At 37.0% G+C, this 21,442-nt stretch overlaps 12 protein-coding genes across 12 annotated transcripts; 5 read left to right on the plus strand and 7 right to left on the minus strand.

The window, feature by feature from the left end:
* Window positions 1-308: 308 nt before the first annotated feature.
* TBF1 (Tbf1p) lies at window positions 309-1,997 on the minus strand (the record flags this gene model as incomplete). Its single annotated transcript, NM_001183942.1, has 1 exon — window positions 309-1,997. One exon carries the CDS (start codon window positions 1,995-1,997, stop codon window positions 309-311), a length of 1,689 nt encoding a protein of 562 aa, NP_015197.1.
* A 606-nt stretch (window positions 1,998-2,603) lies between these two features.
* HHO1 (histone H1) lies at window positions 2,604-3,380 on the minus strand (the record flags this gene model as incomplete). Its single annotated transcript, NM_001183941.1, has 1 exon — window positions 2,604-3,380. One exon carries the CDS (start codon window positions 3,378-3,380, stop codon window positions 2,604-2,606), a length of 777 nt encoding a protein of 258 aa, NP_015198.1.
* Window positions 3,381-3,985: 605 nt separating this feature from the next.
* Window positions 3,986-6,676, plus strand: NAN1 (Nan1p; the record flags this gene model as incomplete). Its single annotated transcript, NM_001183940.1, has 1 exon — window positions 3,986-6,676. The coding sequence occupies one exon, from the start codon at window positions 3,986-3,988 to the stop codon at window positions 6,674-6,676; it is 2,691 nt and encodes an 896-aa protein (NP_015199.1).
* A 487-nt stretch (window positions 6,677-7,163) lies between these two features.
* Window positions 7,164-10,262, plus strand: KAP120 (karyopherin KAP120; the record flags this gene model as incomplete). The annotated part of the gene is made up of 1 exon (NM_001183939.1): window positions 7,164-10,262. The coding sequence occupies one exon, from the start codon at window positions 7,164-7,166 to the stop codon at window positions 10,260-10,262; it is 3,099 nt and encodes a 1,032-aa protein (NP_015200.1).
* A 268-nt stretch (window positions 10,263-10,530) lies between these two features.
* SPC29 (Spc29p) lies at window positions 10,531-11,292 on the plus strand (the record flags this gene model as incomplete). The annotated part of the gene is made up of 1 exon (NM_001183938.1): window positions 10,531-11,292. The coding sequence occupies one exon, from the start codon at window positions 10,531-10,533 to the stop codon at window positions 11,290-11,292; it is 762 nt and encodes a 253-aa protein (NP_015201.1).
* Window positions 11,293-11,416: 124 nt separating this feature from the next.
* Window positions 11,417-12,721, minus strand: RNY1 (ribonuclease T2; the record flags this gene model as incomplete). Its single annotated transcript, NM_001183937.1, has 1 exon — window positions 11,417-12,721. The coding sequence occupies one exon, from the start codon at window positions 12,719-12,721 to the stop codon at window positions 11,417-11,419; it is 1,305 nt and encodes a 434-aa protein (NP_015202.1).
* A 280-nt stretch (window positions 12,722-13,001) lies between these two features.
* TFB2 (TFIIH/NER complex subunit TFB2) lies at window positions 13,002-14,543 on the minus strand (the record flags this gene model as incomplete). Its single annotated transcript, NM_001183936.1, has 1 exon — window positions 13,002-14,543. One exon carries the CDS (start codon window positions 14,541-14,543, stop codon window positions 13,002-13,004), a length of 1,542 nt encoding a protein of 513 aa, NP_015203.1.
* A 194-nt stretch (window positions 14,544-14,737) lies between these two features.
* On the minus strand, window positions 14,738-15,406 carry MEI5 (Mei5p; the record flags this gene model as incomplete). Its single annotated transcript, NM_001183935.1, has 1 exon — window positions 14,738-15,406. One exon carries the CDS (start codon window positions 15,404-15,406, stop codon window positions 14,738-14,740), a length of 669 nt encoding a protein of 222 aa, NP_015204.1.
* A 440-nt stretch (window positions 15,407-15,846) lies between these two features.
* Window positions 15,847-17,520, plus strand: VPS30 (beclin 1; the record flags this gene model as incomplete). Its single annotated transcript, NM_001183934.1, has 1 exon — window positions 15,847-17,520. One exon carries the CDS (start codon window positions 15,847-15,849, stop codon window positions 17,518-17,520), a length of 1,674 nt encoding a protein of 557 aa, NP_015205.1.
* A 279-nt stretch (window positions 17,521-17,799) lies between these two features.
* YPL119C-A (uncharacterized protein) lies at window positions 17,800-18,063 on the minus strand (the record flags this gene model as incomplete). The annotated part of the gene is made up of 1 exon (NM_001184670.1): window positions 17,800-18,063. One exon carries the CDS (start codon window positions 18,061-18,063, stop codon window positions 17,800-17,802), a length of 264 nt encoding a protein of 87 aa, NP_878181.1.
* A 123-nt stretch (window positions 18,064-18,186) lies between these two features.
* Window positions 18,187-20,040, minus strand: DBP1 (putative DEAD-box ATP-dependent RNA helicase DBP1; the record flags this gene model as incomplete). Its single annotated transcript, NM_001183933.1, has 1 exon — window positions 18,187-20,040. The coding sequence occupies one exon, from the start codon at window positions 20,038-20,040 to the stop codon at window positions 18,187-18,189; it is 1,854 nt and encodes a 617-aa protein (NP_015206.1).
* Window positions 20,041-20,403: 363 nt separating this feature from the next.
* MRP51 (mitochondrial 37S ribosomal protein MRP51) lies at window positions 20,404-21,438 on the plus strand (the record flags this gene model as incomplete). Its single annotated transcript, NM_001183932.1, has 1 exon — window positions 20,404-21,438. One exon carries the CDS (start codon window positions 20,404-20,406, stop codon window positions 21,436-21,438), a length of 1,035 nt encoding a protein of 344 aa, NP_015207.1.
* Between the last annotated feature and the right edge of the window lie 4 nt (window positions 21,439-21,442).

Consider the following 21,442-nt stretch of genomic DNA (forward strand, 5'->3'; position numbering starts at 1 on the left):
ATAACCGCGACACCTTACCAAACACATATTATTACAACACATTTTTATCTTGGATTTTAAGTAATTATACAACAGTTTTCATTTTAGAAAATGAGAACATCAAATATATACATTCCAATGTAATAGAAAATGGAAAAGAAAAAAGAATAAAAAGAAAAACACGAGGGGACCAGGTTGCTAGAAGATAGGGTGACCACGTCAAAAGAATATACCTAGGGAACCAAACAATGCGAAGTTAACAACCCATCAAAGTATTTTTAATAGTGAGTGGTTCAATAGAAAATTAGAAGTCTGTTCATTTAAGCGCGCTACATCCCATCTTCTAAATGAGGATCAAAACCTGTATTGTCCGATGTACTATTGCCAAAAAGTCCGTTAGATGGCATATTATCACTATTTTGCCCATGTGAATCCTCTTGATGAGTTTGAGTGTCTTCAGTAGCAGATGCAGCTGATGAAGGATGCTGAGATAAATTTTGTTCCATAATAGTTGACGAATTTGGAGATTGAGAGAATTTTTTCTTTGCCTTGTAGATTTTCTCCAAGTTACCGGTCACTTTTATCAAATAGTCAGGCAATGGTTTGCCACTCTTCAAGTATTGTAATTTCCAATTACGGGCTTTATCTTTCAGTTGTACCTGCGTCCTGTTCTTCAAATTTTCCGTGATTTTACCACCGGGACCATATAAATCTAGAATCTTAGACCACGATGGGCCAACCTCTTTCAGGCCTTCCACTAATGCTTCTTCTTCCTCTTTGGACCAAGTTCTTTTCGCCTTTGGTTTTCTTAATCCGATACTACCATTATTGTTGCTGTTACTGCTGTTGTTATGAGAGGAATGAGGACCAGAGCTGCTGTTGCTCATCGAGGCCGCAACAGCGGCATCCACAATGGATTGTGTGATAGCGGGGTTTTTGGAAGACACATCTGTGGTAGGTGTATGTGTGCTGTAATGATTCGGACGAGCAGTTGACAAAAAAGCAGACGCACTGCTTGGCTGATTTTGGTCGTCCATGAATTCTACGGTCCTGGTCCCTGTAGAAAAGAGTACTTGAGGATCAAACTCGTTGACATCAAAGTCATATAATGGTGATTTTCCGCGACCCTTTCTGCCCCATATGATGAGACCCATATTTTTATTACAATAATCCAGCAACTCTCTGATAAATTGAGCCCATTCGTAGCTCTGGGTCAGAGAGTTAAAATCTTGGACGATCTTTAAATTTTCTCTCCGACGATCGCACCTTTCGACGAAGTCCTTCTCCGATGGAGTCAAAAGTGTAATGTCTCCAGAATCGCCGGTTCTTCTCTGCACGAGAATATCAGCCAGATTGGATGGGAAGATTAAGTCTAGTAGCTCTTGTTTCTTTTCTAAAGAAATTTCGTTCGTCTCGTCCTGAAACTCTTTCAAGCCGGCAATGTAAGCCTGTGTTTTCAGATCAAGATATAGGATAGCCTGCGATTTCAAAAACTTTCCGCTTTGTTCCAGGGAGTTGTTACCGACAGTGTTTGTATTTGGACAGAAAATATCGAGAAATATCGACTGTAGCAGCTCAAACCCGTAATTAAGGCAGTTCAGCGACGTCAATAGAAATGTTAGCAGATTCGCCTTTCTTATGGCAGTAATAATAAACGCTTCGTGGCCTCTCAATATAAGGGGGGGAGGGGAGTTGGGAAACCATAAACCAGGCGCCACGTCGTGAACAGACAGTAACGGAGATCTGGTGTGGTAAATCATTCTGATCTGCTTAAAGAGCTTGACTAACGTTTGAAAAATTTCTGTTTCGCCTGAGCTTAGGAAAGCCGTCTGGTCCGTCAAAACCGCTATAATATTGGGAGAGTTGGCATTAAGGATAAGAAACCTCAGTAGTTGAGTGGAGATATTGTCCAGCAGACATAATGAGCATATGGTCAACCTAGTTCTTGCAGGCAGGCTTTGGATGATGTCATTGAAGCGGTTTAAGCTTTCGTTATTATTGGGCACTTGCGAATCCATGACAAATGGGGAAAGAAGTGAGTAAAGAAAAACTAATGTAAAATGATTTCTGTCGCAGATGGGACAGCCACAATCTTAAATGTTGGCAAGGATATAGGAGCAAAACGCCAATATTGAGATGATTGTTTATTATAATGTTTACAAGGAAGGGCAAAGCATTGAGGAAAATTAGTCGGAATGAGGTCTCGCCGGGCTTCTACGGAAAGGGGCGAAAATTAATAGGGCACGGTGCAGAATATTAGGGCTTCAAATGTTCAGATTTTAAAGCCTTTTCTTCAAATACAATAATTAATTTTACACACTGTACCTTGCATATATAAGAGAAGAGAAATTTATAAACAGTATAGTTAGTTAGTTAAGAATGGAATTTGAATAAAATCATAAAGGAGATATTTACCGAATAAGTAACAAATAGAGAAGGGAGAGATTAAAAAATGAAAATTTACAGTACCGCCAACAAACACTTGAATAAGATTGAAAATTAGAGAGAAAAAAATTTAGAAATAATACAAAATACTAATAGTGATGGGACACAAAAATGAAGAAAGAAAATAGGTTTGATAGTATTGCTATCACCATTGACATTCTCGTTTGGATATTCACTTTTTACGTGGAGAGTTTGACCTTCTTCTTGTTTAGTTTAATAATGCCGGAGGGGCCCTTTGGTTGCACTAACTCGCCGTTTTCAACACATTTCTTGATAGCGCTATTGAACAGATAGTCAAAATTTGAGCTTGTTTTCAACTTGGAGGAGAAAGTGTCCTTGACATACTTCTTTAAAACGATACGGCTGGAGCCCTTACCGTCATTAAGTTGAGGCATGCTTTTAAGGATCATTTCCTTGTAGGTCAATGAAGAAGGCGAAGAGGCCTTCTTGGCGGTAACAGTAGGCGATTTTTTTTTCACTACTTTCTTTGGCGCTAGCTTCGTGGATGCGGCTTTCGCTTTTGATGCGGTTGCACTCACAGAAGTGGCGGCTTGCTTGGGTTTTGGACTGACCTCTTTTTCTTTCTTTACTTCTGGAGATTTCTTCTTGGCCAGTTTCACAGCACCAGCGGGTCCCTTTGGCTGTTCAAAATCGCCGGCCTCCACACCCTTCTTTATGGCATTGTTGAAGTACAAATCAAAGTTGCTTGCGGATCCGACGATCGGGTAGTTTTCCTTGATAAACTTCTTGAGTGCCGGACGACTGGATCCCTTACGTTCCTTCAAAGCCGTGAGCCCTTCAATGATCAACTCCCTGTAACTCTTGGAGGAAGCTTCCTCCTTTTTTGCCGTGGTTTTCTTGATAGCGGCCTTGGAAGTTGATTTCTCCTTGCCTTTGCTGGTTGCAGGCTTCTTGCCCTTACTTGTGGTCTTGGTAGTGGATTTCTTGGGTGCCATGTTGCTTTAGTTGTATTATAATTGCTTCCCTCGCTGCCAAGCATTATCAGGTGCCCATAAATAACAACTCCCCAAATCTATAGTTGCTCCTCCTCTTTAAATAAAGGCAGATAAACAAAAAACTTTGACCGCCCGCTTTTCCACACAAAAAACAAACAACAGCAGAAAACGCGACGCGAAAATGAAAAGCCAAAGAGAACAAACAAAAATCATCCATCAAACCTGTTATTGTGCAGAATAGCTTTTACCTAGACGCAAGTCCCTAGGAGGGGGCATTTTTGACACAGAATAGCATTTCATCAAAGCAAACAGCAACTTCTTGGAGATTTGTATTGCTTGGCATGTCAAAATCTAGCGGTCACATCAGTAGGGTAACAAAATAGCACGTCAGGGTTAAGGCGGCCTACTGCTTAGGGTACGTGGTAAGTGATGTAAAATGTGAGAAGGAGAAACTAGAAAAAAATTTTCCTTTCTTTTTCCTAGCGATGAGATGAGATGAAATTTTTCGAACAAATGATTTTTGGCACAGTTTACATATCAGTTATATTGGCTGTCGTCACAGGAACTACAAGTACAAACCAGAACCATTTTAGCTGATCACCAGAATGACGCAATCCCTAGGTATCGAACAGTATAAACTGTCAGTCGTATCTGGTGGGAAACCCGCTTTGAATAATCTCAGTTCAGTAACCGGCAATAAGAATATCGCCCGCCTATCACAAGACCAACGAAACTATATTATACCCTTTAACAATCAGATCAAGGTGTATTCTGTGGAAACTAGACAATGTGTTAAGACTCTAAAGTTTGCAAATAACTCCTTGTTATCCGGAATATTTCTGCAAGAAGAAGAGAATAATGAATCGATTGTAAAGATTCTGCTGGGTGATATAACCGTTCCGCAACAAGAAGACGCTCATCTGATTACCGTATTCACCAATAATGGTCATGTAATTGTTTTAAATTATAAGGGGAAGCTGGTCGAGTCCCCTAAGCATTTCAAAATCTCTTTGGCAGATGAAAAGCTTGCAAATGTTTTCCATAGCGAGGGCAACTATAGAATTTTGACAACGTTCAAGGACCCTAGTCAAAAGGCACATAACTCTTTGCAATCGTACAGGTTATATGCATTAACCTTTGACGATGCTAAAAAGCAATTTGAAGTGGCTCATCAGGCAGAATGGCACAACGTTATCTTGTCAAATATTTCTTCCAATGGTAAACTGCTAGCGCATATGTGCAAAGACGTCTCAACAAAAGATCACGAACACAAATCCATCTCAGTTGTTTCGCTTTTTGATGATTCTGTAAATTTAAGCTTTCCCCTCGGTTCCATCCTTTCTTCACAGACTCAATCCCTATCCTATAACACAAGGTACGTTTCTAGCATGGCCATAGACAATATGGGTCAACAACTGGCTGTTGGATTTGCCTCCGGAGTTATAAGTATCGTAAGCCTGGCCGATCTACAAATAAGACTGCTCAAATGGCATATAGACTCTGTGCTGTCACTCTCATTCTCTCACGATGGATCCTATTTGCTATCTGGTGGTTGGGAAAAAGTTATGAGTTTATGGCAATTGGAAACAAACTCTCAACAATTCCTGCCTCGTTTGAACGGTATTATAATCGACTGTCAGGTATTGGGACCTCAAGGGAACTACTACTCTTTAATCCTACAAATGACTGAAAACAATTCAAATTCTGACTACCAATTTTTACTTTTGAATGCTTCTGATTTGACCTCCAAATTGTCGATTAACGGGCCATTACCGGTGTTCAATAGCACCATAAAACACATTCAGCAACCAATCTCGGCCATGAATACCAAGAACTCCAACTCAATTACCTCTCTCAATCACTCTAAGAAGAAACAATCTAGAAAACTAATTAAATCGAGAAGACAAGATTTCACCACTAATGTAGAAATAAACCCTATTAACAAGAACTTGTATTTCCCACACATTTCTGCTGTTCAAATTTTTGACTTCTATAAAAATGAGCAAGTTAACTATCAGTATTTAACATCAGGTGTCAACAATTCTATGGGTAAAGTTAGATTTGAACTGAATTTACAAGACCCAATAATAACTGATTTGAAGTTCACCAAAGATGGGCAATGGATGATTACATACGAAATTGAGTATCCGCCAAATGACCTCTTATCTTCCAAGGACTTAACTCATATCTTGAAATTTTGGACCAAAAACGATAATGAGACAAATTGGAATTTGAAAACGAAAGTAATAAATCCACACGGGATAAGTGTCCCAATTACCAAGATATTGCCTTCACCAAGATCAGTTAATAATAGTCAAGGCTGTTTAACGGCTGACAACAACGGTGGACTGAAATTTTGGTCCTTCGACTCTCATGAGAGCAACTGGTGCTTGAAAAAAATTTCTTTACCAAACTTTAATCATTTCAGTAACTCCGTTTCTTTAGCTTGGTCTCAAGACGGGTCTCTAATATTCCATGGTTTCGATGACAAGTTGCAAATTTTAGATTTCGACACTTTTAAAAAGTTTGAATCATTGGAAAATACAAAGACGGTCAGTGAGTTCACGTTAGACTCTGAAATCCAAACCGTCAAGTTGATTAATGACACAAATTTAATAGTGGCCACCAGGACTACATTAAACGCCATCAACTTATTGCGGGGTCAAGTCATAAATAGTTTTGACTTATATCCGTTTGTTAACGGAGTGTATAAAAATGGTCACATGGATAGGCTTATTACTTGTGACGAAAGGACAGGCAACATTGCCCTGGTTATAAATCAACAACTAACTGATCTCGATGGCGTACCAACTATCAATTACAAATCCCGTATTATTATATTCGATTCTGACTTATCTACAAAATTGGGTAATTTTACGCATCATGAATACATATCTTGGATTGGTTGGAATTATGATACTGATTTCATATTTTTGGACATAGAATCAACACTAGGTGTTGTCGGAACCACTGTGAATACTCAACTATCTGATGAAGTTAATAACGAAGGAATATTGGATGGCCTGGTAAGTAACACCATCACAACTTCGGCATCCAATAGCGATATTTTTGCAGAACAATTGCATAAACTGTCGTCTAGGGGCAAAAAAAGTGACACTAGAGATAAAAATACCAATGATAACGACGAAGATGAAGAAGATATCGCTTTGGAATTTATAAATGGCGAAAAGAAAGATAAGCTAGTCAATATGAATAGTTTTACGAGCATGTTTGACAACATTCAAAACGTGCAAATGGATACATTTTTTGATCGTGTGATGAAAGTATTAACATAGCTTTAGGGTTCTTCCATTGGATATCCAAAATAGATATAAAGGTATATATATATATATATATATATATATGTTTATAAAGCAAACCGAAAGCAAAAATATCTGTATAACTTAGTTACAAGGGAAGGGAAGAGAATGCATTGGTTAATAGGAACAGACACTTCGTAAAAAGCTTCACAATCATTAATGTTAATAGAACTATCATAATATACAAAAAATCTCTTCATACGATTTTTGTTTGATGAGCATCCTCAGTCAAGATGAATAAAATAATCTCTCCAAATAAGCCGCCTCTTTTTTTTTGAATTACACTTCTATAGCGTACATTTCCATGTAAGAAGATTGAAGTTTCAAACAATTGGGTAGCTTAATATTTGTCAAACTTCTTGGTAGGTGTTGTGTTTAAGAAAAAGGAGGCACCATAAACTATTAACTTTTTAGCTTGCCTCAACTGTCAACCGAATCAAATTTTAAAAGGCGTTAAACAAAAATGGCCTCGTCTCTTAACGAGTTAAACTTGGTTCAAGTACTTGAACAAGCAAGTAACCCACAACATATTAGGTCAGATGTTCAAAAATTAGCCGAACAACAACTAAGACAATGGGAGACTCAAGCGGGATTTCATTACTTATTACAGTCAATCTACCTTAATTTATCTAATTCTTTACAAATTAGATGGTTGGCGGTAATTCAATTTAAGAACGGCGTGGATAAATACTGGAGATCCACTAGAATTAACGCTATACCTAAAGATGAAAAAGCCTCGATAAGAGGTCGTCTTTTTGAAATGATCGATGAACAGAATAATCAACTTTGTATTCAGAATGCCCAAGCTTCCGCAAGGATTGCAAGGCTAGATTTTCCCGTAGAGTGGCCAACCTTATTTGAGGATCTAGAAAACCTATTGAACGATGAGATCATCAGAAAAGATTCAGTTAAGATTTACAATATATTGATGCATATAAATCAAATCGTTAAAGTATTAGGTACTGCGAGAATAGGAAGGTGCCGACCCGCTATGCAAAGTAAAGTTCCTTTGATATTACCACTAATTGTCAGGATTTATTTACAATCATTTGAAGAATGGACGACATCCTCCAATCTCAACTACGAGGATCTTTCCAGTTTACAAGTTTCTTACCTAGCTTTGAAAGTGCTCAGAAGGATAATTTGTGAAGGATACGACCGCCCTCAAACCGATCAGTCTGTTTGCGATTTTATTAAACTATCCGTTTCACACTTTGAGATGTTAATTTCAAACCATGAAAACTTCAAAAAGTTTGATATTTACGAAAAGTTTATCAAATGCCTAGGAAAGTTATATTTCAATTTAGTCACTGGCTCTCCGGCTAATTTCATATTACTGCCATGCTCTACGCAAATTCTAATCACTTATACTAGGCTAATTTTCGATAAGGCCCCTAAAGTATATAGAGAGAATTCTGATGTCACGGGGGACTTTTGGGAACAGACTGCTATTAGAGGGCTTTTAATTTTGAAAAGGGTCATTAATTTCATTCACAAAAAGGGGGCAATTACGTTAAAAGCAAGAAGTGATAAACTAACCATAGATGCTTCTATCAACAAAATCAACACAGAATTTCTGAATGAGAATTTGATAACAAGGTTGGTTGACACTTTAATGGAATGGTACTTGAGGTTAAGACCAACTGAATTAGAAAATTGGTTTATGGATCCAGAAGAATGGATAAACGAACAAATGGCCACGAGTTACGAATATCAAATCAGACCATGTGCAGAGAACGTTTTTCAAGACTTAATGAATACTTTCTCTGAGCTGTTGGTTCCCTACCTGTTAAAGAAAATTGAAAATGATGCTTCAAAGCTATCAAACTCATTAGACGATTTTTTAAGGAAAGACGCAATTTATGCAAGTTTCCAATTAAGTGCATCCGCTGTTAGTGAAATGGTAGATTTTGACAGGTTACTAATTCAGGTTTTTTTACCAGAAGCTACAAATACAAACATATCAGGCGACGAATTAAGGATTATCAGAAGAAGAGTTGCTTTAATTATAAACGAATGGTCTACTGTGAAGTGTTCGGAAGAATCTAAAAGTTTATGTTACAAGTTATTTACAAACTTCCTGACAGATGAAGACGACAAAGTTGTTTTGTTAACCACAGTCCAGACTGTCAGAACCATGGTTGATGACTGGAACTTCAACAAGGATACTTTTCAGCCATTTTTAACTGAAAATGTTCATTTATTGTTGAGGAAAATTTTACCATCTGTGTCGTTAACCGAGACAAGGCTATATGTTTTAAACACCTTGAGCGATATCATAATTCAAACAAAACCTTTAATTAGCAGGGATCTATTAGTCGAAATTTTGCAAATCATACCAAACCTTTGGGAAATAGCAACAAATAATGCTAGTGAGGCTATTTTGGCAAACGCATTGTTAAGGTTATTGAGAAATTTGGTATCATCTTTGGGATCACAGTCACATTTAACGTGGGATATCGCCATACCTGTGGTTGCATTAGCCTGTGATCCCTCTTCTATGCAATATCAGTTGTTAAGCGAAGACGGGTATGAACTATGGGGCATGCTTCTTCAAAATTTTTCATCCCACGATCAAGAGTTTGACGATAAGTTCGTTGAATTGGTGCCATTTCTAAAGTATGGTATTGAGACACACACAGAGATTCTCCCAACTTTACTTGAAATTATCAAAAGTTATGCTCTGATTCTGAATCCTGTGGATTTTTTCTCTAACAACACATTTCAAGATATTTTTAAACAAATGTCTAAATATCTTTTAAAGTTAAGGGAAGATTCATTTCAGTTGGTTTTAGAAATCTGGGAAATTTTGATATTATCCAATGAGTCGGATTACGAAAATCTGTTATTGCAAAAATTCTATGAAACCGGAGTATTATCAGCATTATTCGATGCCATTTTCCTGGAAGAAGCTCCTTCATCTTATTTATGCTCGCAAATCATTCAAATCATCGCTAGAATATCCTACGTGAATCCAGACGCCTTAATGACTTTTTTAGCTACATATCATGACAATCTACCAACTTCTAACGAAAATGCACGCATGCCGGAATCAATAAGAAAAATTGTGTCTAAGGATCAGACGTATGATTCCGTTGTAAACAAGCTTTTAACCGGATGGATAGTATGTTTTAGAGATATCTTTGATCCTAAATTCAAAAAAGTTCACATATTAGGTATTTCAAGTTTACTAAGGACTGGTTTAGTTCCTATTTTGACTGAGTTTTCATCCATCGCATCTTTATGGATCGAAATGCTCGAAGAAATTAATGAAACTAATCGTGGGGATTGCGAAAAATACCACTTGAATGATATTGTTACAGAGCAATCAATTGCATTCCATCCTTTAACTGCCGAACAATTAAGATATCATCAATTATGCAAAAACAATGATCCAGTGCATAACATTAGTTTAAAAGATTTTATTTCCCAATCAATGGAATATCTAGAATCACATTTAGGAGTAGAAAGGTACCAAGAATTTTTGAAGACTATTAACCCTAGTTTACTAGAGAACTTACAAATGTTTTTATCCATCCAGCCTCAAGAGGCTCGTCCATGATAGTAATAAGTACTAAATAAAAGTAAAAAATTGTATATAGTTCGACTAACAACATTACAGTGGTATCTTTTGATCGCGCATTCTATACTTTTATTTTGCTACTAATTAGATGTCGCAGTTTTTTTTGTTTGCTTTTTGCGTAATACAAAAACAAACGCGAAAAGTGTTCATGTAATATAATGAAGTAAACCAAGTCTCACGGAATAAAATCACCTTCTTCCAATTTTGTAAAAGTTTAACCAAAGATCCAAAGTGGCTTGTAGGAATAATGGATTATAGTAACTTTGGAAACAGTGCCAGTAAAAAGTTTCAAGACGATACTCTAAACAGAGTAAGAAAAGAGCATGAAGAAGCCTTAAAAAAGTTGCGAGAAGAGAACTTCAGTTCAAACACGTCAGAATTGGGAAACAAGAAGCACTATAGAGCACAGGAAAGGATGAGTTCGCCATTACATAGATTGTCTCCCACAGGTAAATCAGACGATAGGAAAGTGAAGAGCCCGCTAGATGATAAGCTAAGGAGGCAATTAAGGGAAGGTAATACGCGACTACCTCCTCCACCATTTTCCAGCTACGGGATGCCACCCACCAACCGATCTAATTTGGATAGAATAAGAAGAAGGACTAGCTCACCAGTAAGAACTGATAAATTTGCATCACAAAATGTGATAGATGACCAAAGATTAGAAATAAAATATTTAGAACGAATCGTATATGACCAAGGCACTGTCATTGATAATCTAACATCAAGAATAACAAGACTGGAATCATTCATACTGAATTCGATCTCAGACAGAGGAGATAAAAATTTTGCCTCTCTCGAACACTCCCGCTCTTTTTCTGGGTTTCCGACCAACAAGACGTATGGCTTACAAATGGGTGGACTGTATGAGAATGATATGCCCTATCGAAGAAGTAGCGACAACATTAATAAAGAAGGAGCAAGAGAAGATCGATCGTCACAAATCCATATTGAAAATGAAAGTACGGAGGATATACTAAAAATATTGTCTTCGTCTTTTCACAATTGAATTAAGTACTTAACTAAATAATACCAGCATAATCGTAACTAAAACTAAAATATAGATATACGCATTTCAATCTTTTCTTCTCAGAGAAGGGTAAAGCTAAATGAAGTTTTCAATCGGAAAACTTTTAATTTTTGATGAATTTTAATTTAAACTTATATTTCTTGGAATTTTGTTCATCGTCTACAGAGAAAATGGGGCTTTGATTCCTTCTCCTTGGATAGGTGTCACCGCCCCAGTTGTAGTTACCAGAATAACCAATATATCCGTCTCCTCCTTTCGTTGGATCAAAATCGAATTGACCTGCATCCTTAATGTTCCTGAATTTGCAGACCAATTCATTAGATGAAGACGAAATAATGTCACAAAACCCTTGGTTAGTTCTCAAGTAGTAATTCCCATAGGGAGATTTAATCAACTCGTAATTCGCTGGTGTACCTTGACTCATCCAGTGTCCATTCTTGATTAGAAAGCCTTGCATCTGATCTCCATTATTAATATTTGATAGACGAACGACTCCTCTGTATCTTGCTCCCTTATTAGGTCTCCTCCTGAAAGTTGGGACATAACCTTTTGGAAAAAACTTAATACCATCTTTTTTACAATTTGTTCGAATGGCAAGTGAGTCCATGGGCACAAACATTTCGCTCAAAAGGGAACCCTTCAAGTGGTTATAATACCATACTTCGTTTAAGGAATTATGTCTATCACAGCCTATGAAGACTTTTTTTCCTTCAAACTCTTTACTTAGTGCTGCCTCTATCTGCTCCAAAGAATAGGAATTGTCCACACTTGGGACAATATTATTTTTTTCTAGTGTTGAAAATGTGTCCAATTTCTTGAATAGATTATAAGTTATTCTAAAATAATCATAGACCGCTCTTTTTCTGTCAACACTATTAGCACCCCACTCAGTATAGCACTCTGGTCTAATTGTGCTAATGCACGTGCCATGTTTATTAAACTCGTGTATCCATAAGGACTCATGATTCCCGTTATTACTCTTCCAATATAAGTCTAGGTATTCAAGCAGCTTTTCGCCCGATATTTGCAGGGATGTATCATTATTATTAAATTTCTTGTCATGCAATAAGTAGTAAACATCGTCAATTTGTAAGGACCTATTACAGAATTGTTGGTAGCCACCATGACAATTATCTGGCCATAATCCGTGAATTGTAAATGAATCTAGAGGCCCTAACTCCTTCACTAATTCAGTTTCATTTAAATCGTTTTTGCTTGGAAAGTAATTCCAGAATTGGGTTTGTAAAAATATTCCACCTGGATATTCAAAACAACACGAGTTGTCTATATCAGTTTTATTGGAACATGATAATGGAATGTTTATAGGGCAGTTTGGTTCTATACCCTTATCTGCTCCATTCGAAAAAATTGGTAGTTGTAAGAGACTGTGTAAGTTTTTCAGTAACATTGACACAGTACTTTAGTTTGAAATATCTTAAATAGTTGGCCTTGCAATAGGTCGAAAGTTGAAGCGTTAATTATAAATTCGGTAGTTCCCCTACTTTTCGATAGGTTTGCATTTAAGGGATATTTTAGGAAAAGCTTAGATACCGAAATTTTGTTGATAGAGATGCAAAAGAAGAAAGAATGAAAAAGGAAAACAATTACTGCGCAAGAAAGACGCGTGTGTTAGCGCAATTGTTACGTTGAATGCATTGATATGTAGGGGCATATATATGTATATATACTTATTGTTTCTTTTTCAACTTTCTTTTAGCGAAATCAAGTACTTGAGAATTACCTTCCTTTGAGATGAAAAATTTCTTCTTTTTGTCGTCTTTCCACAACAAAACACCGATATCTTGAGCGTACTTACTTAGTAAGTTGTATTCTTGACTAGTCTCAAAATCAGAATATAAGGAACCTTCATATGTAATGACTCTATCTAACTCTAATTGCCATAATCTGATTTGATCTACGACGGTAGGAGGCAAAACTTGTAAAGGCTCCTTACAGTTGGGGTCCAGCTCTAATTTTTTTTCTAGTTTCTCTTCTGCCAACCTTCTCATTTGAGGATGTGCATGTGTCTCCAGATAGGCAATGATTTGGTCGGCAGTGATACCATTGGTCAATGCTCTTCTTATGGATTCCCTTGTTATTTGACCCAATACCATATTCACAAATCTTGCCTTTAAATGAACAAAAAGAGACAAAACAGCAATTTGCAGAGGTGAATTAGAATATGAATAGATTTTGAAATTTGTTTCTACAATCAATGAGCCATCGGGTATATCTTGATTTTTTAGACCTGCTTTGTTCAAATCATCTGATGTAGTGATATCTGTTGTGGATTTCCCGTTGGCGCCGTCTTCATTTACTGACGGCTCTTCTCTATTCTGTCTCAGTACACTATCCATCGCATTGGAGGCAGATCTGATTGTCTTGGTATCGGAAGTCAGCATCAAAGCTAATTTTGTTGGATAAAAAATGCTATCATTTGAATGCTTCTGGAATACCAAACCATAGTCTCGCATATCTTGTAACATAATTCTTTGTGTTTCGCTTAATGCATCGATTTTATAGGCTTTGCCAACTTCCAATGCGCCTAACATGAAAATAAAATGTAAAACATCGACTAAATCCATTTTGGACGTTTCGATCATTTTTAAATATTGCAATAATAATGTCCATAATTGGGAGTTGATTTCTTGTAAAAGAAATTGGAAGCCTTCATTAGTGATTTTGAACTCTCCAGTAGAGTTTACCTCTTCCATTAGTTTACTGTGTTTTAAAAGGTTCAGTACTTTTTCAGATGGGATTTTAGCGAGGGGAGTGCCAACCATGAAATGTAATATTGTTTCCCATTTATTAGCTGAATATTCATCCAACAAGTCCAGGCTAACTACGTTTTCCTCTACAACCACACCGAATGAGTTTTGAACTTCCCCACCCGTTAATGCGTTCCTCAGGCTGATTTTGAATGTTGGGTTTAGGTTGATCATCAAAGTACCAGATGATTTATTTGGTATAAGAAGATGCAAAGACTTCATCGATTTGATTGCATTCTGAAACTGCAATTTACCATTAGAGTTAACCCATTTATCTAAATCCAACAAAGGTACTTCATTTTCGTTGAAAACCATTGCCATGATAAAAAATTTAGCTAGTGGTGGTAAAATTCTATAGATAGCCAGACATGTAGCTGGTGAGGTATAAAGCCTATTTTGAACTTGTTGAGGAATTTCTTCCAAATACTGAGTGACCGAATGCTTCAGGGAATAGTCACTCATTATATTGTTCACTTCTTCCCTTTGATGGTGGCTTTTAATGCTAAGTTACTAGTATTGTATTCTGACGATGAAGTTAGGTTATATGTGAATATATGATGGTGCGTAATTTGCGCTACAACAAAAAAATACATTCGTTTTTTCAGTAATCGCGTACCTAATAGAAATGCAAGATGAATAAACGTTTTACGCATTTTTCATTGTGGAAAGATTAAGCTGTAGTCAAGTTTTAACCTAGTGCATAGTTCAGCCATTCCAAAATCTTTCCCTTCGCTATCATGCAGCACCTTATTCAATTTTTCCAGCTCCGCTATTTTTTTTTTTTCCAACTCTTTCAGCTGTTCATTCATTTGACTCTCCCACTCTTGTTTCTCAACTTCTGAAAGTTGTCTAAAGTCATCACTTTCCTTTATTTCACAGATTTGATCTTCCATACCGTTGTCAATCTGATATTCCAATCTTCTCTTTTTAGCCTCCATTTCTTTTTCTAGAAAATCTTTATAGCCGCCCATTCTATTGATTTTGATTAAAGTGGAATTTAAAATAAAAGACAGTTCCATCTCACAAATTGTCCTCCATTTTTCTATGGATTTTCTGTTCTCAATGATCTTGTTTTCGCTGAGAATTTTACAAGCCTGCTGTAAGTGATTATTTTCTTGCCTGAGAAGAGTAAGTTGTTTCGTTAACTCCCTATTTTTTATCGCAATTTCCTTCTGGTTCGTAGGCTTCTTCAAGTCCTTAATACCGCTTTTACCGACCCGATAGTTATTAGTGTCCTTTTTTGTATAAGAATGGTTGATGCAAGTATTTTCTTCTTCGTTCACCAAAGTTTTGTCCTTGTCTAGCCACTCTTCCTGATTGTGCATTACTATTAGATAACTGTAATTTGGTGCTTTTCCTGGAAAGTATACTTGTGATGTGGAAGTATTTTAAGTTCAAGTTTCTTGTTTTCTTTCCTATTTATGCGGAAGGTACATAGAAGTTTGGGCGGCTAATACTTTTTCCGCGGCTAATCCTATAGTAAAATGATCACTTTCATATAGAAAGTTGGTATATAAAGTGTCAACTAAGAGAGAAATAGTTCGAACCAGGTGTATTTTAAATCAACTATCGGGAAGTATGGACTGGTGGTATAATCGAATTACATAGTCCTTTTACCTTCATTAGTAGTACTTAAGTGTCACCCGCCTGGGGATTTTGCTCTCATAGAAGTAAAAGGGTAGTGCTATGGGAGCACATTAGGTAGTTCAGTTACGTTTTATGGCAGTCACTGTTTTCGCAAAGACTCCCAGACACGGGCATTAAAATGAAGTGCCAAACATGTCACTTACCCCTGCAACTAGACCCATCTTTAGAAGGTCTTAGTTTAACCCAAAGAAATTTGCTACTTTCAAATAATTCAATTATCACTGCAACGAATGAAAATGTCATCAGCAACAAGGGCATCGAAGCCGCAGATAATTGTGGGCCTCAAATACCGAAGGAGAGGCTGAGGCGATTAGGGGAGATTCAGAACATAAAAGACTTGAATTTAAAAGATGATAAATTAATCACTGATTCGTTTGTTTTTCTTAATCACGATGATGATGATAATGCTAATATTACGAGTAATAGCAGAGAGGACCAGCGTTATGGAAATGCCAACGGAAATGATAATAAAAAAGCTAATAGTGATACTTCCGATGGAACCAGTACCTTTCGAGATCATGACGAAGAGGAACAAGAAGCTACGGATGAGGACGAAAACCAACAAATACAATTGAATTCCAAGACTTTGTCCACACAAGTCAACGCAATGACTAATGTATTTAACATTCTATCTTCTCAAACAAACATAGACTTTCCTATCTGTCAGGACTGCTGTAACATCTTGATAAACAGACTAAAAAGTGAGTATGATGATGCAATAAAAGAGAGAGATACTTACGCTCAATTTTTATCGAAGTTAGAGAGTCAAAACAAAGAAATATCAGAAAGCAATAAAGAAAAGCAGTATTCCCATAATCTTTCGGAAAAAGAAAATTTGAAAAAGGAAGAGGAAAGACTCTTGGATCAATTATTACGTTTGGAAATGACAGATGATGACTTAGATGGAGAACTAGTTCGTTTACAAGAAAAGAAAGTTCAACTGGAAAATGAGAAACTCCAAAAACTGAGTGATCAGAATTTAATGGATTTAAATAACATTCAATTCAACAAAAATTTACAGTCATTAAAACTGCAATACGAATTATCCTTGAATCAATTAGATAAGTTGAGGAAAATCAATATTTTCAATGCTACATTCAAAATCTCACATAGCGGCCCCTTTGCCACTATAAATGGATTGAGATTAGGCAGTATACCAGAATCAGTGGTACCTTGGAAGGAAATCAATGCAGCACTGGGCCAATTGATTCTTTTACTGGCTACCATAAACAAAAACCTGAAGATAAATTTAGTAGACTACGAATTACAACCGATGGGTTCATTTTCCAAAATCAAGAAAAGAATGGTTAACAGTGTCGAATATAATAATTCCACTACGAACGCTCCCGGTGATTGGTTGATTCTGCCTGTCTACTATGATGAGAATTTCAATTTGGGGAGAATCTTCCGCAAGGAAACGAAGTTTGATAAATCATTAGAAACAACATTAGAAATAATAAGCGAAATCACTCGGCAGCTTTCTACGATAGCGTCATCATATTCATCTCAAACACTCACAACAAGCCAAGATGAATCTTCAATGAATAACGCAAATGACGTTGAAAATAGTACTTCCATTCTCGAGCTACCCTATATCATGAATAAGGACAAGATTAATGGATTATCCGTCAAATTGCATGGTAGCAGTCCCAACCTTGAATGGACAACGGCTATGAAATTTTTATTAACCAATGTAAAGTGGTTGTTAGCGTTTTCTTCCAATTTACTATCCAAGTCAATTACCTTAAGCCCTACAGTGAATTACAATGATAAGACCATCAGCGGAAACTAAGTAGTTCATATAAATGCATTTTTTCATAAATGTGATAAAGGGAAAATTTCTTTTTCCACTTGAAAGATATGTACGTATTTAAGAACTGATCTTCTTGACCACTTTTTTTATGCGTGCAACTTTAAATGCTTTCATACATTTCCTTGGTCTTTCATCAGATGATATGCCAGATATCAACAATTATAGACCTAATATAACATTGAGTTATTTTTTACACGTATAATAATAACTCCTTCTCCGGCAATGAATATTTTGCTTCCAAATTGCAAAATTCAAGATTTAATTATAAAAACTCTGAAGTAATAGACCACCTATTTCAAAAATATTCCGTATTTTTCCCTCTCTATAAAAACAAAGGGCTTCCAAAATATCCATTCCAATAAACGGTAAACTCACCCATTTATGATTGGGACAAGAGCAAAAAAAAAGGAAATTGGGAAAAAAAAAGAGAAAGAAAGCAACAGAATAAAGGGAACTTGATAAAACTGAAGTACCGTGGGTCAAGTAGCGTGAAAGAGTCAATTCATCGACTAATGGATGCATAAAACGTATGACTGTATAGTACTGGAGTGAAAACGAAGAGATAAAGAAAGGAAAAAGGGAGATTAATAAAAAGAAAAAAATTAAAGGAGTTCTATATTTGGATTAGTCTTTTATTCTTTCTGCTTACCACCATGAAGCGTTGCTATTTCCGTAACCGTTTTTCTCATTATCATTTCTAAACCCACCTCCAATCGAACCCCAATTTGATGTTCCAGTATTCCTTGGCCTCGTGCTCCCAAATGAGCCATTTCCACCATGTTTACGGTAGTCTCTTGAACCGTTATTACGACTATTGAAAAAACCTCCTCCTCCCCTAGTTCTTCCACCTCTTGAATTCTGTCTTGACAGGTCACTTAAAAACGTGGGAACTTCTTGATTCGCTTCATTTAAAATTTCCATCAAACCCTTCACAATATTCTGATTATTACTATTGAAGAATGAAGTAGCCACGCCTGTGTTACCAGCACGGCCTGTTCTACCAATTCTGTGAACGTAGTCATCGATGTCGGAGGGCAAATCATAATTAATGACATGTGTGACATTCGGTATATCCAAACCTCTCGCTGCTACAGCTGTTGCGACCAGGATATCAGCTACGTTAGCTTTGAAAGCAGATAAGGCACGTTCACGTTCAGCCTGTGTGCGGTCACCATGTATGGCTGTAGCTTTGAAATTTTGCATGATCAAAAAATCTGTGAGTTGATCCGCCATTCTTTTCGTTTCAACAAAAATCAATGTCAATCCCTTATGCTCTGCAGACAGTAAATCTAACAACGCAGACTTTTTGTCCATGTCATCGACATATAATATTCTTTGCGTGATATTTTCTGAGGTGGAACCGACTCTTCCTACTGATAAAAAAATATAATTATCTAAGAAATCGCGTGCCAAATGCTGGATATCTACTGGGAATGTGGCGGAAAACATCAAGGTCTGTCTATTTTCCACAGAGGGCATATCACATTCTTCAACTATATGGCGAATTTGGGGTTCGAATCCCATATCTAGCATTCTATCAGCCTCATCCAATACCAGGTATTTGATATTAGCCAAAGAAACTTTTCCGCGTTCTAATAAGTCATTCAGCCGCCCTGGTGTAGCCACCAATAAGTCACAGCCGCGGTCAACCTCCCTCATCTGGTTACCGATTGGCGCGCCACCATAAACAACGCATGGCCTAACCCAAGATCTATACGTAAATTTTCTTGCTTCTTCAAAAATTTGGGTAGCCAATTCTCTAGTTGGTGCAAGTACTAAAGCAGATGGATATCCCTTTCTAGAATAAAAGCTCTGTGCTTTCTCGGGTACTGGAGAGGGCCCAGACCTGAATAGCTCCGTGAAGAGCGGAAACAAAAACCCACCTGTCTTACCTGAGCCCGTTTGTGCGCATGCCATCAAATCCCTACCTTTGGTAACTATTGGAATAGAATATTTTTGTACTGGAGTAGGTTTGGTGAAACTAGCAAGTTTGATATTTTCCATTAACAGCTCATCCAGAGGGGGAGAACTAAAATCTAGTATAGGTTCAGGAACATCTTTTCCAGATGCATCTACGGGAATATTATCGTAATTATCAAACTTTATACCAGATGAATGGTAATCGGGATCGTCGTGTACACCAAACAGTTCGGCTTCTAATTTCGCGTTCTTAGGCCCCGGTATATGCTTGCCATTTACCCATCTATTTCCAGATGATTTGTAATTTGAGCTGCCTCCGCGGTTATAGTTCGCACTCGTCCCTCCATTTCTTTCCTTAGAAAAGCCAAAAAACCCGCCATTGTTCCCAGTTTGCCTTCCAGCACGTCTGAAAAAATCACCACCCGTAACCTTATCTTCCTGTTTTGGGGTACTTCTTTCGAATGATGGTTTTCCTCTACTTCTCAAGTGCGGTGGGACATAAGATGATTTGCCGCCACCACCACCATTCTCTTTGTTGTTGATGCTTAAATTAGATACCTTCTGTGGCAAGTCTGCCATTTTTTCTTGTAATACTTTCACTCAAAGGGGTTTTTCTTAAAATATCCTTTAACTGACACTACCGATATCTTTTATAATCATGAATAATCCTTGTTATAAAATAAAGGCATTACTTCAGAGATGACCTTAAGTAACCTTCCCTTAAAATTGTTAAAGAACTCGCGGGGTAATATTTACGTTGACAGTGATATTTGTTTTGAGAAATCAAAGAATGAAGAACTTAGATGTAGAGTTAAAGGAGCAATACGAATAGGTGCCGTGATGAAGAAAAAAAATCATACAGACATTTGCTACAACCCTTGGTGAGACTGTTTCGATCATTTTTCTTTTTCTTTTTCTTTATTTTAGAAAAAATTGAACGAAATGACATTGGCAGAGTTGCTTGGACGGTCGAGAATAGCTCAAGTAGCTAACAATCATAAACCATTGACATACACTGGCAAAAAATTTCATCCAACACATCAAATCATCGAAACTAAGCCATCGACACTATACAGACAAGAATGGGGGTTGAAATCCGCTATTCCTTCGAAAATTAAATCTCGATATTTGGTGTACAACGATTTGGATACGTTGGAAAGAATTACCACATTCGAACCTAGAGGCGGTACGCAATGGAATAGGCTAAGATTTCAAGAAATGGGAGTACCAATTGTGTCTAATATAGGCAGACAAAATCCATTTTTCAAGTACATATCTCGTCCTGAGGATGAGTCTCATGCTAAATTGTCCTTATTCAAAGAAATGAAAGGAGATACAGATATTTCGCCTGCTGCTATGAAGAAGCGTTTGAAGAAGATAACAGCACTAATTAGATCGTTTCAAGATGAATTTAAAGAGTGGCTGGTGGAAAATCATCCGGATGAATTGAAATTGAATTCTAATAAGCTGGAAGACTATGTAGTGAAGTTTCTAAACAAAAAGTTGGAAACAAAAACGAATAAAAAATTTAACACTGAAATCATTGGTACAGGTGGATTATCATACAGCTTGCCAGGAAAGCTAAAAAACTCACCAAATGGTGTCATTCAAAGGACTGTAGTACCCGGTAGAATCTTGAACGTTGTTAAGGAGAACAACGACAATAAATGGCTGGCAGCTATTGGTGGGTTTGTGGCCGATGTGGTATTTTTCCAATCACCACCTAGTTCCTTTAACTCCATGGGAGATTTCATCAGAATGAAAACGTTCTTGTTCGAGATCTTGGAGGCATCTATGGAGAAAAATGGTTCTGTTTCGATGCACGCTAGATTACTCGAACCACAAAATGACAAGACCAGAGAATTTTTCAATAAGAGACCAATTTATAAACCATTGACCTCTAGAAGGGCACGTCGACCATCAGTGGGAAACATTCAAGAGGCCAATAACCTTTTGAATATAATCAAGGGAAATTGAGAAG

The sequence above is a fragment of the Saccharomyces cerevisiae genome, chromosome XVI, assembly GCF_000146045.2.
Source record: "Saccharomyces cerevisiae S288C chromosome XVI, complete sequence".
In the NCBI taxonomy this organism is placed as follows: domain Eukaryota; kingdom Fungi; phylum Ascomycota; class Saccharomycetes; order Saccharomycetales; family Saccharomycetaceae; genus Saccharomyces; species Saccharomyces cerevisiae.